The sequence below is a fragment of the Callorhinus ursinus genome, unplaced genomic scaffold, assembly GCF_003265705.2.
Source record: "Callorhinus ursinus isolate GAN/ISIS: 27379988/994484 unplaced genomic scaffold, GSC_fseal_2.0 scaffold7, whole genome shotgun sequence".
Classification (NCBI taxonomy): domain Eukaryota; kingdom Metazoa; phylum Chordata; class Mammalia; order Carnivora; family Otariidae; genus Callorhinus; species Callorhinus ursinus.
This window is the reverse complement of record NW_027397069.1, coordinates 72,388,192-72,406,915: the sequence shown is the minus strand read 5'-3', so window position 1 is coordinate 72,406,915 and position 18,724 is coordinate 72,388,192. Positions and strand designations below refer to the sequence as shown.

The window sequence follows — 18,724 nt, the reverse complement described above, 5'->3', positions numbered from 1 at the left end:
TTAAGTACACTGTAAAAATGCAAACACTCAGCATACCTGGGCTAAAATAATTTTTATGTAACGACAGAGAATCTACATATACACTTATATTTACAATGACTTAAGGGAGAATTATCTTTGGAAAGTGCTTATTTTAAATAAATATTTAAAATGCATTTGGGTGTATTTTTAAAATTATCCTATGATGTTTTACAAATGGAATCAACATGGAAAGTGATTTTTAGTGGTTTTCTGTCCACAAATAAAAACATCAAAGAAAATGTGGCTAAAGCTTAACTAAGCACCATTCTATTTAAGGGTAAGCAATTTGTAAGCAAACCCAATATGAATTTCCTTCCTTCGTGTTTCCAGGATGGGAACACGGCTGCACAGGATGAAGAGAGGGGCATGAGACTGAAGTCCCTGTCTCAGATGACCAATACTCTCTGAAGCTGAGGCAGCAAGAGGACTTACAGACTTTCCTTCCACTCACTAAAACTACATGTGTAAGGTCGGTGTCAATTAATCTTTCTGGGACCTGAATTCTCTCTGGAAGAAGGATGGGGATGAAGTTCTGGTCCCAAGACTGCTCCATTTACATACCCAAGTAGGGACGACAGTCACAGCTTTTCCAAAGAAGCTTTTACCTAGCTACTTATTACTTATTTATTATACAGTGTGCTCTTCGGAGCTCTGGGATTTTGCAGAAATGCCTCAGGGACAAGGGACGGGAGCAGGTGGGCACTGCTGCGAAGGTGGGGCTTGTCCCCCACCAAGCAACTCTACTTCTAGATGTTTTATAAGTGAGGAGACTAGTAAGATTTTGTCTAGGGAAAAAGATTTTTGCTGATTTTTAACCACTGGTCCAGAAAATAACATTATTTCTAAGTGCATTTTGTGTTTCAGAGTATTTAAAATACCAATAGGGAAAGATTTTTCAAGAACACTATATACCTAGAGGTATGTGTTAGCTCATAGGGAGAAATAAAAAGCATCTCAAATTCAATCTTATGGAAAACTAACAATTTTCTTCCTATGCACATACAATTTCTAGACTCTTAAAAGGCTAATTTAAAAAAATTATAAAAGAGTACCTCAAGCCCTTTGAAACTTTGGTACATAACTCATTTTAAACCAAGAAAGGACACCCTTATTTCACAGTCTTACACGTCGGGAAGACGACTTTACCTTCTACCAAGAAAATTTTCTTTCATGCTACAATAAGACATTTTAAAATTACTACCACAGAAATGTAGGCAAAGGCACAATTTTGCAACTTCTGGAAGATGTCAATACCCAAATTCTGAAGATCTTCAGTTTCTACATTGTGTGACTTAGGGTAAATCAAGTAGTATTTAAGAAATCATAAAATCTTGTCAGTAGTCTGACTAGTATAGTCTCCTTTACCTATGAGTCCCATTAAAATATAATTTTTTATAATTAAGTTTTAACAACAATGTTCTAAAAAAAAACGCTGACTGAATTGAATTAGTAGAATATCCAAATCATAAGTAAGGCAAGGATATAATACCAAAGATACAAAAAAGAGTTAGAAATTAAAATTCAGAACACTGTGAAAACAAAACATTAAATGTGCACCACAATGTGCTCTATGTTAATAATTGCCACATGACATGCATTTTGTAGATAATGCTGTCTAGTATCCTCATGTGAAACTGGCAATTTATAAGACTATACCCACCTTCGGGAAAAATACCTAATATTAATGTATAAATAAAAAACCAAGAAAACACCCACAATACATATAACATGCAACTAACACACCAGTCATGCTTAACTGAAAAAACATAAGGGAAAGTAAAGGAGAGAGAAAATGAAGTTAAGACACAATTCTAGGTACCCAGATGGGTTCAATCTGAAGTCCTGATTTCTTTTTAGTTTGTATTTAAGCCTTTAGCTTTTCACCCTAAAGTAGAAATGTTAACACAGAAAAGTCTTCACATCTTAGGTTAGAAAGCCATCAAAATGGTAAAGCACCTCCAACAGTATCGGCAAAATAATTTTTATAGCATTTTAAAAAATGACTGTGTTTTTGTTGCCCTAGCCTCGAAAATCATCAGCACTGTCAAAAGAGGTCAACTCGACAGTACTGAAAGTGTTCCTGGAGACAGAAATGTTTTATCTAAACTATGATTAGACATGATTATTTCAAAATAACTCTTCTAAGAGTAGTTTTGCTTCACTATCAATCTGTTCAAAATAAAAAACATCAACACACTGAATCACTCTTTAAACACTGCATTATGTTTTTTGTTTATATTTATTCACATGTTTATGTTCAGTCCTACCTTTGAGAGAGATTTTTGACACAGATGAAAATAGGATATTAGACTACTTCAACATTTACTTAGCCAAGAAATCTCAGTCCTGGATACTTTCATCAACTGGGAGCTCACTACACTTGACCAGACTCCTTCAGAGTCACAGCCGGCTGACTCTGGGCATCCAAGGCCATAAGCACAGCAACAGCTCTTTACACTTTTCTTGTACAGAAAGGGGCAATGGCAGCTTTGACGGATGATGAGTTCTAACTATACTCCACTGTGTAGAGCTAGCCAAATCTCTTTGTAAATACACATGTGACATAGTGGAAGTCCATTCAGTGGTAAGCTACAGATCAGTCAAATCTTCTGAGAAACAGAAAGATGGGAAAAGAAAGGAACCAAGGAAAGAAAGGAAAGAGCGTGTCTACCCGCCAAGCACTCCATCTGGCACCGGGCAGGTCTAGCAGCAGCACCACGAGCGCTGTGGGGGTCCAGCGGAAATGTCCACTCTAACGTGGAGACTGCCAATGCGGTTCAAAAATCCACTGGTGGCCAAATTTCTTCTCAAGAAGTCCACATTGGCATTCTGCCTCCCTAGTGCCCCTAGTGTTCATCTAGAAAAGGAGATGCCACGAGACAACGGGAGAGGTCACTGCCTTTACCCAGAGCGTCCCCAGGGCATATGATAACTATGCAGCCTACTCATACCACCATTTTGTTTTCCTCTTTGATTACACTTTAAAAATATAGGATATATTAGGGTTTAAAAATATATAGTAAAAACAGCTGTGGATGACAAGCCACTTACAAGCTAGAAACCAAACTTAACATTAATAGGAATCATCAATATAACAATGATTTGGTTTCTCAATTAATTTGAGTATGGTACAGCTTACTTCAAAGAACTGACCAACTCCAAAAATAGTATTTACCATAAAAACAATTTCTGTAAAGCAAATCTTACATCCTCTTGTTTTCCAAGTGAAACATGAACTGAGGGGAAATAATACCAGCTGAGTCAAAATACTTTTATTTTTAAAAAAAAGTCAATAAAACGACACTGTAGGCACAGTAAGAACAATGAGCCAATTGTTCCGAGTGAAAGCTGTGTTAGCCACTTAACTTTCCTCGGTGTGCCAAGTAGAGGGTCGCTCTGCCATTACCAGCTGCACCATGGTAAGCCAGACGCCACTGCGGGTACCAGAAAGCCTCCTCCCTTCGTGGTCACGGATCCCAGAACAGGGTCCCCTCCACACTTTCTAATCTCAGCATTTGTGTGTATCATATAAGAGAGGTGCATTCATTCACACTTTCCCACTAAAAACCGCAGCTTAAAATACAAATTTCAGCAGAATTCTTTGAGACCAAATGTTTTATGAAATGTTTTCAAATCATTTAAATATGGTTTTATTGTGGTATGTACAACAACCACCTATATGCCTATATTGGTATAGTTTCCTCTCTCCTTTAATAGTTATCAGCACCAGAAAAAAAAAATGTTAACATTAATCTCTAGCTACTTCAGTAAATGAAAAAACAAGATTCAAAGAATCAAATGAACAAAAACATCAGGCTACAAATAAACACAACATGTAGTCAGTTACCATACCTGAATATCCCCAGAGAAGTTGTTGTGCTAGAATATAATTAAATCCGATCTTAGAAAAAGCCAGAATTGTCACAATTTCACATGATGGCTACAGAAATTATTCTACATCTTAAGATAGCACTGTCTATGGAATCTTACACATCATTACGTAAAAGAAAAGCCATAAACAAAACTCCAAATATAGCAGAATATACATTTAAGATTTAAAAATGTATTTCAATGCAAACTAAATCCAAACTACATACTGGGTGGGAAATCTTAGTTCAGAAAGAAAGCAAAGAAGAAAGGAATATGAACTTTGTATGTATAAATTACATTTCAACAGCATAAATAAAGTCATTTGATGAGTTCCCAATGCGCTTTTTGTACAGATGATTATCATGTGATATTCAGATATTCCAGATAAGAATTAAGAAAGGGAAGGGCGCCTGGGTGGCTCAGTCGGTTAAGCATCTGACTCTTGATTTCAGCTCAGGTCATGATCTCAGGGTCATGGGATCGAGCCCCACATCGGGCCCCGTGCTGGGTGTGGAGCCTGCTTGAGATTCTCTCTCTCCCCTCCTTCCACCCTTCCCCCCAGCCTCTTAAAAAAAAAAAAAAAAAGAATTAAGAAAGGGAAGACATCTAATTTACAGAGTAAATCACTCAATAAATTGGAGTATATCTACAAAGTACAGTTTTTGGAGGATCTCCATAAAGTAAGTATAATTCGGACCCTGTGATAAAGAAAGGGAGGTTTTCTCATATATTTCCACTGCTTGCTTATGGTAACCACCAATAATTTCAAACATCAAAGAATCCTCCATGGCCATCTACCCCTCCTCTGCCTGAAGCAAGCCATTTCTTTGCTCAGGTACACCTCCACAGCTCTGTGCAATGTTTGTATATTTGGGTACCTTAGGCTACACTTAGCAGCTAACACAGAGCCCACACTCTTACCAAAGGAATTTAAGCTCTTCTACTCTGAACATCCTTCCGATTACTTTAGAGGCATTCTGTCAGTCAATATTGACTGAGGGCTAATAAACAAGAGGCATGACCTCAGACCATGTCTTATAGTCTAATGGGGAAGGTAGGTGTCAGATAAATTATTACAAATGATGACACAGGTACACGGGTGGGGCACAAGTGCTACGAGGGGCTCAGTGTGCCATGAGGACACATGGGCCATGAAGGAGCACAAGAGAGCAAGATGGGGGGCAAAGGGAACCAGGTACACCACACCTAAGGGAGGAAAAGAAGAGGCCGTCTCCCAAATAGGACAAGGATCAAAGGAGACAATAAAAGATTATTAATAATCATCACAATAATAGCAAATACTGATATACCCTTTCCATGTACTGGATTCCAGGCATCTCCGTAACACCCAGAAATGGAGCCACATAATGAAGGGCCTCATAAGAAATGTTAAGAATTTTGGCCTTTGTTCCAAGGAAAAAGGGGAAGCCTTTGAAAGATCTTCAGATAAGAAGTGGGAAAAAATTTAGAAAGATAATCATAGCAGTACTGTTGCTGTGTTAACTAGAGAGGCAAGGATGGATGTGGGAAGACTTTCAAGGTTATTCCCGTAGTCCAGGTGGGACAGAATGGCCACCTGAAAGAGGGTGGGGGTGCGGTTGGGAGACTTCCTAAGACAGGGCCCTTCTGTCCAACAGGTGGCTGTGAGAGGAGTAACCCAGAACATCCTCATGACACAAATCTTGCACCAAAATCTTTGGAATATTGCCCATCTATATACCCGAGGTTGGCACCTGAAATCACTCCCTCTTCTGAAGATTTCTACATACACCTATGAGATTGTCTCTGCAATGAATACCGTAAATCATCACAAAGCAGCGTCAACGTGGACAGGTGCATGTGCCGTCCCTCCAGCCGTGATGTTTGCGGTCTTTCCCCAGAAGGTCTCAGACAGAACACGCCAGCTCCTCTGTGAGGTTCCCCCAACCTGCCCCCCCTTCCTCATACTGACTCTATTCTCAGTATCTGACACAGGATGCATCCCCCTAAATGGCAGTATTATTTACATTGCTGTCCCCACTGGACTGTGAGCTCCTTCACTTTTATTCTTCACATTATCTCCACCTAGCACAATGCCTGGTATACAGGGGACATTCAGAAAAATGTTTACTGGGAATCTTTGGTCATGAAACAGAGCAATGCGTGAGGCCATATGTAATAAGTAAATATTAAAAATATTTCAAATATAAATAGGATCTTGGGGCTAACCTATCAGACACTCCTACCACTGTCTGATTTAACTGTTTTTTCTAATTATTTCCTCCAAAACCCATCTACCCCCTCTTCTAACTATTCCCCAAATTCTGATAGTCAAGCATTTACTCAAGTAACTTAACCCTCAAATAACTCAAAGGAAGAGGACAACATATACTCGATTATCTCACGATTATGGAGAGCAAGTAAGAGGCCAGAAGATACTCATCTGAAAAGTTAAGAGTAAATCACGGGCCTGATCCCAGGGATTTATTTGCCTTTCCATCTTTGTGCCCCTGTCCCCCGCAAAACCATCCCTACCCCAGCATGTAGAAGCATAAACATGTCCATCCAGACTTGCTAAGCAGGCACTGGAAATACAAAAACAAAATGAGAGATGGTCCCTGCTCTCAAGGATTTTACAGTCTAGCAGAGTAAAATTATGACCATGGTAAGGCAGAAGGGACTGAATGGACTATGTACTGAGCTCCCTGAGCAAAGCAGAGGCATCCATCTCAGAGGTGCAGGGCAGGGGTGGGTGTGGGGCAGCCCGTGTGAAAGGCAACCTCTTGGGAGGCCACGTGCGGGCTGAAGCGTAAAGGGTGAATACAAGTCAGAGGGGCAGAGTGGAGGAGAGAAAGAGTGTTCTAAGCAAAAGCAACACCACGTATAAAAATAGAGACATGAGAAAACTTTCATTCAAGTAAAAACAATTACCACGCACCCACCCTGAAGCAGTTCCTGTGCTACATGGTGGTGACAAGTGTCTCTCCTCTCATGAGGTGGATGGAGTGGTACATTTATCAATCTACAAGTGCTTGGGACGGCGAGAACAGGAGGGGGCCACTGAATGAACCAAAGCCAACGAGATGGCGAGTTCACAATCACAGAAAGCCCTGTCACCCACAGGAACAGCACCAGGTCCAACCTGAAAGAATCAGTGTCCTCTGAGAATGCCAAGCAGGGTGAAGAGCGAGCACTGGAGGGAGCGAGTCTGTGAGGAGGGACCTCCGCTACGACGGAGGCAGCACAGGAAGAGAAAGCCTAACCCGGAGGCAGCACAGGAAGAGAAAGCCTAACCCGGAGAGCCAGGAAGCAGGGGAAACAGACTTAAGGAGAGGATGAGGACTCAAGTCGCAAAAATGGTGATTTCGAGACACTTGCAGAACTCCAAGTGCAAAATGGTATTAGCGGCCATTTCGTCAGTGTCCGTATGGGCCTGGTAGCGGGTTGAACCGTACATATTACGTATGCATCATGTGATCACCAAAGTAACGACCACTGTGAGTAACACTACAACATTGCTTTTCGATAACCTGCCCTGCTGCAATACTGCAAAACTGGATAAAACTCATTTAGAAAGTTGTGACTGCCTGCCATCCTTGACTCAACCCTTCCTCTCGCTTCTTTAACCTTGTATAATTAAGCAATCTTGCACTGGGTATCACTGAATCTTGAAGGCCTCAGACAGACTCTCACAGAAGGATATTACTGTATTACCTTGTTACTGATTGGGAAACACAGGCTCAGAGAGGTTGGCTAATTTGTCCAGAGTCACACATGGAGGAGTCAGGTGTGAGCCCGGAGATGCGTGACCACAAAGTCCCAGGCACTCAACCACTACACCACACTGCCCCTCTTAACACTGGGGTAGCAACGGGAGATGGGGCGGTCCTTCCACAGGCATGGCGGCGGGTGCCTGGGCTGGGTGGGGATACTCAAAGAAAGTGAAAGCGAAATGGAAGAGGTGAGTGAGAGCTCCTACACTAGCCCACATTCGGGGATAAACTCAGGAATAGGAATTCACAAATAATTCTGGGAAACAGGAAAGAAGCATAAGGACACCGAAAAAGAATGGTGCCATAAAAGCCAAGGCCTTCAGAAAGGGCATGAGCAACAGAATCTAAACTTCAGGGAGATCAGAAAAAGGCAACAACAAAAGTCCACTGGATTTAAGTCATTAACTGATGACCTCAGCCAGTCAATTTTATTGGAAATCTAGCAGAAGCAAAGGTTCGTTTGCAGTGATAACAGATGAGGAGGAGGTACAGACCATAAGCATATCCTACTCTTTCCAGAAGCTGGACCAGGACAGAATGCAAGAAAGGAAATCGAAGTCAAGTTTTTTCTGTTTTCCCCAAAAAAGGGAAAGTTTGAAACAATGTTTCAAGCTAACAGTAAAGGGGCAGTGGAGGCAAACAGTGAAAATACAAGCAGTTACTTTTTAGCTCAGGATTCTAAATGGGATACAAGTAAAACTATCAAATAATAAGACAGATTTTACCTGAGCAATGAAATTAGAGAAGTACCCACTGTAGAGAAAAAAACCTCATGTTTAAATTCTAGGCAGCAGTACTTTCAAAACTGGGCAATCGGTTGTTACTGATAATCAATAAACAGAAGTCCACAGTGCTCTATGTCAGCAAAACAGCCACATAATCATTATTTAGAGCCAAAAAAGATAAAATAATAAAAAATCAAATGTTGTTGATGTGTGATGTTCCCTACCATATAAAGGGAGCTCCATAAATAGCACATGGCCTCTGTTCTCCCACACTCACTAATGCCCTCCGTCTGCCCCACACCACCAGAACGTGGAATAGCATATCTGATCGGTCACTTCAGAAAAGAACCTGCATGATGCCAAGAAGCCGTCAGGGGTGGCTCCTCCACACTGTGCTGTGCAACAGCAGAAGCAAGCCGCCTGCCATCAGCCATGATCTCCAACACCAGAATTATCAGGACGTCAGGGGTGATCTGTGACGTTTATCTGCTGGACTCCTCTCTGGGCATCTCTTCGCCAACTCAGCTCTCAGAAAAGCAAAGCAAGGGCATCACTTACTGGGTCCTCATCAGCCTCCACATCATAATGCTCCCAAAACATCAAAACTGTTCATGGCAACAAAAAATATCAAAAAGTAATTTTTGCCTGGAACTAATAGTACAAAAATGATAGGGAAGATGCCCAGGAGGCAGTTACCCATCACCCATATGGCCAAATAAAATACTGAAAAGTCCAGAGGTCAGGATTACTAAATAATCATGAGAATGGTAGCCTAAACTTAAATTGATATAAAGAAAAGTGACCTTGAAGACAATTTCTGGGAGAACCGAGCTACATATTCTGGGTGACAAACAAAAACAGTCAACTCGATCCATCTAGCGTTAACAGTCCAGAGAAAATTAACCAAGAACCAGAGACAAAAGAGTGCTTATGGTATAATCCCAAAATAACAGATCAGAATCCACAGTAGATGAGCAAATGAAAAGACACACAAAGTGGGAAGACTCAACTTTAAAATGTCAAATTACCTAAGTAAATGCATAAATTTAACTCATTCTAAAAATATAACTAAAGGTACGCCCATCCACCTGAGGCTAGACAAACAAGTTGTGGTCATACCCCAAGAAAAAGGTATCTGAAAAGCAAAAGCAGTAAGTAAAGTAAAAGCAGTATTATTAGTAAAAGCAGTATTATTCTGTTGGACTTGTACCCCCTGCACCTGATTTGGTTTGGTTCTGAATAACTTGAATAACTGGGCTGATTTCCAAATCCATATCCACCTGAGAAACTACTGGCCATTAACGAAAACATTCTCTTCAAAAGAAAGTAATACATCACACAATGAGAAAGAAGGATCTACAACTCAGACAACCTGGATGGATAAGAGTAAGTCAAAGAAACACACAGCACACACTGCATGATTCCCCTTCCAGAAAGCACAATAACTAGCTGAGCTCATCTGTGCTACTAAATGCCAGGATCACGGTGTGAGTGGATAGGACTGCAGAAGGCCTGAGATGGTGTCTGGGTGTGGGCAATCTTCTGGGTTTTGACCTAGGTGTGTTCTGTTTGTAAAATTTCATTGAGCCTACATTTATGATATGTGTACTTTTCTGTATGTGCATTATATTGCAATGTAAAGTTTTTATACAAGACTGTAATACAGATTTTGAAAAATAAGGATTTCTAAAACTTTGGAGCACAGAACAGCGGAGTCATAAGAATCCGAGTTTAGACTCCCACAAAGGCTACTTTGAAGATGACCATTCCCAACTAGGTGAATCATCTAGATAGTGGAAAGATCAATGTCCACTTCCCGGCTCACAGTTACAGATCCTTATGGTAACAGCACTGCACAATCTTCTTCCTTTAGTCTCACCTGGGCTCATCCTTAGTTCGCCTCCCCCATTCCAACTCCTTTCACTTTTATTTAAATGAATAAAGAAGTATAATGACTAGCAACTTTTCCTTTAGTCATTATCCTTCAAAAGAAAACAGCATATGCTATAAAAGACACACCACAAAAAATATACTTTATAACCTTAGCCGATGGGAAAAATCCAGAATTTTTCAGGCGGGTACCTAACTTAGAGTTCAGACAACGGTTTTATAAGGGAAAGGATGCTCGCAAAGTTGAAAGATACTATTTAAGACCCATGCTGGTTGTTCCCCCCAGACCACTCTGTCTTTTCCTAAAAAGAATTCTCAATAAAGGACACCCATCCTTTGCCGAGACCTCAAGAGTCCCCTTTCCTGACACTGCCGTCAGTCTGCAATCCCTGGAGCTGAGCCAGCACAGCCACATGAAACTCTGGAGGACTACGTGGTATGGGTGACACAACAAGGCTGGCAGGTGCAAGCCCTGAGCTCCAGGCACACAGGAGCTTCTGACCTTGAACCAATCTCTTTCCCTCCTTCCTCTGTGCGATCCAACCAACAACAGCTGTGCTCACTACTACATGGGCTATAAGATATGAGACTGGGGGTTCATGTGAGAAAGGAAATGGGAAAGCATTAAAAAGCTGTGCAAGGGACACTTGGGTGGCTCAGTCAGTTAAGCCTTTGCTTTCGGTCAGGTCATGATCCCAAGGTCCTGGGATTGAGTCCCACACTGGACTCCTTGCTCAGCGGGGAGCCTGCTTTTCCCTCTGCCTGCCATTCCCCCTGCTTGTGCTCTCTCTCTCTCTCTGACAAATAAATAAATAAAGTCTTTAAAAAAAAAAAAAAAAAGCTGTGTTAAGAAATTACCCTAAATGTACACCACCCTACCGTGACAGGGAGAGGTTTTGAAATACAATACCACTTTTGGATTCTGTTAGATGTCCGAATCTAGCACTGAAATGCCTTAAAATAAAATAATTACATTAGGTTGAACCATCTGAAATTGTTGACTTATAGGTCTAGAATGGGTAACTCTTGGCAATTTCATATTGGTTCAACTTCACAGAAAACTTATAAAAACTATTTATATTTTTATCAATAGGTTTATTTAAAAAAAGAAAAAAAAACTAAGCAACTATAATACCTCGGGTTTGGGCAGCTTCCTTTAAAGCAGCTATAAGGTGAGGCTTTAAGCTATCCAAAATGAACCTTCCTTCAAGACCTGGGAAAAGGGACCTAAAAAGTGAAAGAAACACAGCAATTATAACCTTCTAACAATTCTAAGATAAAGAAATTCAATTACATAATTTCAAATCAGTTATTTTCCATAAATTATAATGCACGTACCAAATCACACTGCAATACTTTTTGATCGAATATTATCTAGGCTTCACTTTAAAACATGGTGGCATCATGCACCATATCCAAGTTCACAATAGTCTAAACATCTTAGAATGAAATTAACTTTATATTCTGAGATGTCATACACATCCTCAGTTATAATGAGTTCCTTAACGTACTATTCTCTCTCATTAAATTCAATTTCATCAACATAATTATCGACTCAATCTTACTTCATTATTAGCGCTTTAGAACCATTGTTTTCAGTGTCCTGTTATTGGGATTTCCTAGAGAAACAACTGTTCGATAACTTTTTGGCTGATCGACATCTGAATGCACTTTCACTTTAGAATGTAAAAATATACCCTTTCGTATCTTAACAAAGTATTTCTGCAGAAGTCTTCCTGACCATAAAGTCTACCCTGATGGTGACTGACTGATCCCACAATAAAGGACTCCAGACATGCGTGGGGGAGAGGGGAAGAAACAAGCACAGCAGAAGCGTGAGCTCTACCTTGGATAGTCTTCTGAGGTAATATAAATAACATCTTGATCTGATACAGATGAGGAGAAGGGCACAAAATTTCCATTTTGTAAAGGTAGCAGCTCCAACCCCAGCAGTTCACTGTAGGCTTGGTCAGAAAGCACGAATTCCAGAAGGTGAAGCTTGCCTTGGGCATCACCCAGGTGCGGAGACTTCCTCAGCACCTGCCGCACCCACGCGGGCGTCACCTTCCTCACAGGCTTGGCGCTGGAGGCAGCGAGCTGAACAGCAGCAGCGAGATTGGCCGGCACCTTGACAATCTGCTTCCCTGAGCTCTGGAGGTAGTCGAGCACGGTTTTTGTGTATTCCAAACTTTCGTCCAGTTCTGAGAAGTAGGCCTGCTCCAACTTGACCCAGTGGTTGCTAATGGAATACATGACCGCGTTCTGGAACAGCTCGTTGAACAGAGGCTCCAACACGGGCCGCCAGTGCACCTTGACTTTGCTCGCGTCGGGCCAAAGCTTATAGATGATGTCAACCGACAAGGGAAAATCGGAGCTCCTTTCTGTCTCCAGACGTTTTATGGAATCTAAGATCAGAGTCGCATAGGCTTTAGGGACAACGTTCACAACAAGAAATTCATTCCACAAGGCTGCCGGGTCTCTCCACTGGTCCAGCTCCCGCCACTTTATGCTTCTGCGATTGTCAGTCAGGCCAAAGAACCCGCTGATGTGAACCGGGAGGCCTGTTTTGCTCTCCTCACCCGGTGGCAAAGGAAGAAAGCAGAAGGCTTTTCCTGGGAAATCAGCTGTTGCTCCTTTTTCTTCATCATCTCTCGATAAAGACATGGCTATTCCAATGATTGGGACAAATTTCAGTTCATCAGCTAAAGAATCAAGTTTACCACTAATCCCTCGCCCACCCACACTGTTACACACCAGCCAAGATGTTTTTTGTGCGTCCTTAGTACTCTCATCTTCTAAAACTATATTTAAGTGATATGTTACACAGGTTATGCTATTGCTTGGAATCTTTTTACAATAGTTACTTATAGCAGTTTCCAGGATCTTTACAGAATTGGGCCGCTCATGTTTCAGGGCCTTGTTCTCACTAGCAGTTACCCTAAACACCAGTCTGTCGGTTCCATCGGCCTCTCGGATGTGTAAGGAAACATCCTGCACACTTTTCAGGAAGAGCAGCACTGTGTCTGCATCTGCCCTGAAAGATTCAAACAACTCAAGAACCTTCTGCTTGTTGTAGAGGTTACTACTCAGCTGGGAAGGTTGTAGGCGGAGAGGGAAACGGAAAAATGTTCCTGGAAAATTGGCATTTACAAATGTTTCCTTGGTGCTTCCAAAAATGCCAATAAACGGTGCAAACTGGTCTGAAAGTTCACTAATTTCTTTGCTGTCATCTTTGAGGTTCCAACACTGGCCTGATTCATGCGGACCAAAAAGGGTTTGATGAGGATCTAGCATCCCAATCTGGTCACCACTAAATATACAAGGAACATCTGCAAAGAAAAATTCAACAGTCATGATCAACTCTGAAATTTAATGGACAATTATAATTACAGTGTACAATTACTATCAAAATAGTATATGTGGAAAAGCATAAACCATAAAGTGACTCTAACAGATTTATCTAAAAACAAACTAAATTTAGCTCAGAAATTTAATTCTCTGAACATGAAATCTAATGATTTCTCTTTTGATTCAGCAAGTACCAGGCAGAGAAACTTTAAGGATTACTGTGAAAACATAAGATAAATCTTCAAACACCTACTAAACAATTACCATATGTAAAGGGTATCTGGATATTTATACTCAGCCTCCACAGCCACCTGAACCCAATTATACAGAGTTGCATCCTACACTCAAAATAAACACTTCAACCACAGATTCTCCAAAAAGTGGGGGAGAGAAATCACAGTGCAGGTGACTCTGCCCACCACGCTACTCGGTGGGCAAAGGCCCTGGGGTGAGTCTACAACAAGCCCCCCTGGTTCGCCTCTCACGCCAAGCACACCTCACCACGCGGAACCTAACCAAGCGCAGTGCTGCAAGAGACACATTTTTTTATACAGCATGGCTCCTAAAACCAACAGCAACTGTTTCACCTGCTTCTCAACCACAGACAGAATATTTCGACAGAGGCAAAATAACGAAGTATGTCAGATGCTCTGTACTTATCTTCACCACGGTGCCTTTCTAAGGACTTCCTGAGAGTAATTGTGACGTGTTTTGCCTCACATGCTGACTTTAGCACCTAACCTTCATGCAAGATGCATGTTAATATTTATGGTCATCAACACCAGGCCGAGCTGTCACAACCACAGATTCCTAAGCTTCCAAGTGTTTTAAGTAGGAAATGTGATGTCCACCAACCCAACCGCTAAATTCATCAACAACGTGGTGGGATGGCACTCTCGTCTGCGCTCCCTTTACATCACGTCTGCACTCCCATTACTGAAATTATGTCAGAGAGATTCCTGACAGTTGTAAAGCATGATGCACGACCTCTGCAAAGCCTCAGATTAGAGCACAGCACTCCAGTTAATACCGTCCCGCATAAACGTGCTCACTCGCCAACGGGGAACAAACAAACCCACAGTGATACACAGATGCTGGCAGTCAGCCTGACCCTCCGAATGAACAGTTCATTCCTGTACGACAGTCTCCACACTTATGCAATTCATGTATGTGCCCCCATAAAATTTTAAAACTTCCACAGACCTGGGGAGTAACTCCCAAATGGTTGAACATATCAATGTTAACATTCATGTATAATTGTTACATAATACTGTGAGATATGATTTAATGTAAGATTTAAGTTACACAATAGATTATAATAATATAAATGCAATCAAAATAGAGGCTTACTAAAATTGGGCTATAGTGAGGGTGACCCAACGTGCCCCTAGGCAAGGGTAGTCGCAGTTCAGGCCAGCGGTTTCAGAATGATACCACCCTCTTCCACCCTGATGAGTGCTCCGGTTTGAACATAAGTCATAGGGTTACCCTTGCTATATAGCTACAGCTCTGCCAGCCAGCTCAGTCTCTCCTCCTGCAAGTTCAAACTGCAAACAGAGTTTGAAACTAAACCACCACAAGTGCCAATTTCATGAAAACAACTTTTTTAGCACAAACTACAGTAAACACTGAGAGCTTTGACTCTGGAAGAATAGCCATCTACTCTTAGAGATGTCTACACCAAGAGTTTAAAGTACTTCCTATTGTAACCATGAACCGGAATCCTCATATTCTTTCTAGATTCAAAACATGATTTCAAAGTAATCTTTAAAATACTCAAACATTTAAGAAGAGTAAAACTTTTATCAGGAAATGCTGAGAAACCAGAATCAAAGATCTTCACTTTGTTCGTTATTCAATTCTACTGAGTATTATACTTTCCTCGTTAATCTCCTAATATTTAAAAATATGTACAAGAAAATCTGTGAAAATCCATTTGTCTGACTCAAAGATACTCAATGTAAAATTTTTTAGAGTAGTAATAATTTGAATAGGCATTTGAAGAGTTACATTTCAAACCTCATGTAAAATGACTTAACATATAGTATTACACTGATCCCACTGGATCACGACATTAATGTTTAGCAGCACATGCTAAAGTTTTGGTGTACCGACCATGGTAACTTTAGAAAACATGGATAATTCACTGGCATACTTCTTGCCACCACCAGAGAATTTGGAAAAGATGCCTTTTAAAAGTATCATCTCCAAAGTTAACCAAATAAATTACAAAATGTAGGTTAAAATAATTTTCATGACCGTGACCCAAAAACCAAAAATACTATACCTGTTATATGATAGACAGAATTAAACCCAATTCCGAATCTTCCAACCTTCAGGGGGTCGTCCTTTTTCCTGCTTCTGGCTATTTCCTGAATGCCATGCCAGTCCTCTGGGGTGAAAACTGCATTGTTGTATACATACAAAGCTGGCCCTGCGTGTTAAAGCGCACATGCAGTATTCAGAAAGAAGTAAGCCGTGGTGTTCAGTCCTCTGTCAAGAACTTCCTCTACATAAAACTGCTTATTCCATGGGAAGATGGAAAGAAGTGAATGGAATGACTGAATTCTGCATTGTAATTCCAATTTTCACAATAAAAGTAAAAACAAAAACTAATGTAAAAATAACTAGCAGGAAAAACAAAATTATTGCTGGCCAAAACTCCAAAAAGGAAAATTAAGGATGTTATGATACTTAGACATCCAAACCACAGAGCAAATGAAGAAGTAAGAGTATAGTTATTACTTTATAAAATTTGTTCCTAAATGGCATATTTAAATCATTTTGTAAACAGGATAACCTATAAATGTACTAAGGAGACTTGCTATCTAAAAAAAACCTTGTTAATATATTATTTCATAAAGAGAAAAATAATCCTTTAGTCATGTTAATAATCACCCTGTTTGTTTTTGTCAGCCTCTGGATTTTTCTATACAAGGCATTACCTGTATAACTAAAACAATCATTAATGTGACAAATTTTAAAATCAGCACTTCAGAATACTACTACCCTGTCTTCAAAGTAGCTCTTTTAAAAGGTAATCTCTGTAATTCAAAATATTTGAATTTATAATGTGAATTTTTAATTCAAAATGTTTTTGGAACACCACTTTTTAAAACTTCAGAATCTCTAACATTCTTTGAATATGTTCAACTATAGTAATTCAACATATTTAAAAATAATTAACATTGTTCTTTTGGGGTGCCTGGGTGGCTCAGTTGGTTAAGCATCTGCCTTCGGCTCAGGTCATGATCTCAGATTCTGAGATCGAGCCCCGTGTGGGGCTCCCTGCTCAGCGGGGAGTCTGCTTTTCCTCTGCCCCTCCCCCAACTCACGGGCAGCGCGCAAAAAAAAAAACATTGTTCTTTTAAAAAGTTACTGAAGTATAACACACATACAATGAAGTGCAAAGATCTTAAGTGCACAGCTTGATGAATTCTTACAAAGTGAATAAACCTGTGGAACCTTCATCCAAATGAACACAGAGAACCTTCCAGCACCCCCAGAAGCCTCTCTTCACACACCTATAAATTCAAGCTTAGATATGGGGATGTTGGCCATCGCTTGTTTTACAAAAATGGCCTGGTGCTGTGTGTAATAGACTAAGAATGGATAGGAAAGTAGCCAAGACTGTCGAGGGCTTTCTGAAGAGGAGCACGCAGTGGCTGAAGCGGACTCCGGATTTCAGACCCAGCTCTACCATTACCAACTCATCACTTCCAGCAAACAAAAGTCTGTAAGGCTCAGTGTCCCCATCTGCTCGCCTGTAAAATAAGGACGAGAACAGTATCGCCCCACAAAGAAGTGTGGAGGCTCAAATGACAGAATACAAATGAGGGCCCAGCACAATGTCTAGCACAGAGTAAACCCCAAAACAGTCAGATACTGTGACTGTTGTAATCATACTGTGACTGTGGTATATGACATGTTAAGTATTTATGATTAGCAAAATATTGTTATAGGAATCTTAATAAAATAAGTATCCTAATCGCCGACAGCTAACTATAGCTGGTCTGAAACGGGATCTGGTGAACAGTGTCTGGTTCTGCCTACTCCAAATGTCCATTAAAAATACCTACGAAAGGGGCACCTGGGTGGCTCAGTCGTTAAGCATCTGCTTTCGGCTCAGGTCATGATCCCAGGGTCCTGGGATCGAGCCCCGCATCGGGCTCCCTGCTCGGCAGGAAGCCTGCTTCTCCCTCTCCCACTCCCCTGGCTTGTGTTCCCTCTCTCGCTGTCTCTCTGTCAAATAAATAAAATCTTTAAAAAACAAATACCTACAAAGACACAGAAACAGGGACCACAAAACCTCACAACACTGAACACCGGGACTGAGAGTGAACCTCTGCCAGAATCCAGAAAGAACTTGCCTAACTAGAAGGTCTACGGAAGGGAATTAAAAATCCAGCAGGGAACACACCATGTAACCCTGCCAGGAGCAAAGCAGAGCTGCCAGCCTGGAGGAAGACCTCCCTTCCTTCCCATTGTCAACCCAAAAACCCTCTGCGGCCCAGCTGCTTTTAGAAAACATCTGTCAAGATACAAAACAGATGCATGTTCTTACAAATTCAAACAAAGTAGTGCTTCTAATGAAAAAGAATTTCCTCCTCACAACCTCACTCTCCAAGGTTTACTGTCTCCCATCAGACCCCATCAGTGAGCTCCTAGAAAGGACACAGGCAGCAAACACCCCTGTTCGTGGAACTACTCTGTACACTGGCTTCCAGAGCGCACCTGACAACACGGGTTAGTCAGTGACTGAACCAGGCGGTGCTCAGATGAGCCCACCTCAGCCAGCAGACAAATGGATGAGGCAGCTCAATGCATCGCTCTTCACTGGCTTCCGTATTTAGCAGGCATAATCCAGTTCTTATTTCAGATTTTTAATCATGATATTATCTGATTATCCTCATTCTGGACTCATACTCATCCTGGAGATTTAATCTCGAATCTCACTGAATCTCCAACCTCCACCTTGCAGGTCAATTTTAAAATACCCCAATCCACCCTGATTGAAAAGGTGCCTCTTGGTTCTGAGAGTGAAATAACAAAAGAATAAACCTCTTGAGAGAATTTTCTCAAACAGAAGTTATTTATCTGGGAAGGAAAGGTGAGCAG

At 41.0% G+C, this 18,724-nt stretch overlaps 1 protein-coding gene across 4 annotated transcripts in view; it reads right to left on the bottom strand.

The window, feature by feature from the left end:
• SACS (sacsin molecular chaperone) overlaps positions 1–18,724 on the bottom strand; it is an 83,461-nt gene that overhangs the window by 13,011 nt on the left and 51,726 nt on the right. For 3 of the 4 annotated variants that reach the window (XM_073894782.1, XM_073894783.1, XM_073894780.1), the window contains exons 6-9: positions 15,894–16,040; positions 12,105–13,587; positions 11,394–11,485; positions 3,874–3,900 (exon numbers count right to left, since the gene is read on the bottom strand). In XM_073894782.1, the coding sequence (XP_073750883.1) occupies positions 3,874–3,900; positions 11,394–11,485; positions 12,105–13,587; positions 15,894–16,040 (1,749 nt within the window). The remainder of the gene's footprint in view (positions 1–3,873; positions 3,901–11,393; positions 11,486–12,104; positions 13,588–15,893; positions 16,041–18,724) is intronic. The other variant, XM_073894781.1, reaches the window with a different exon arrangement.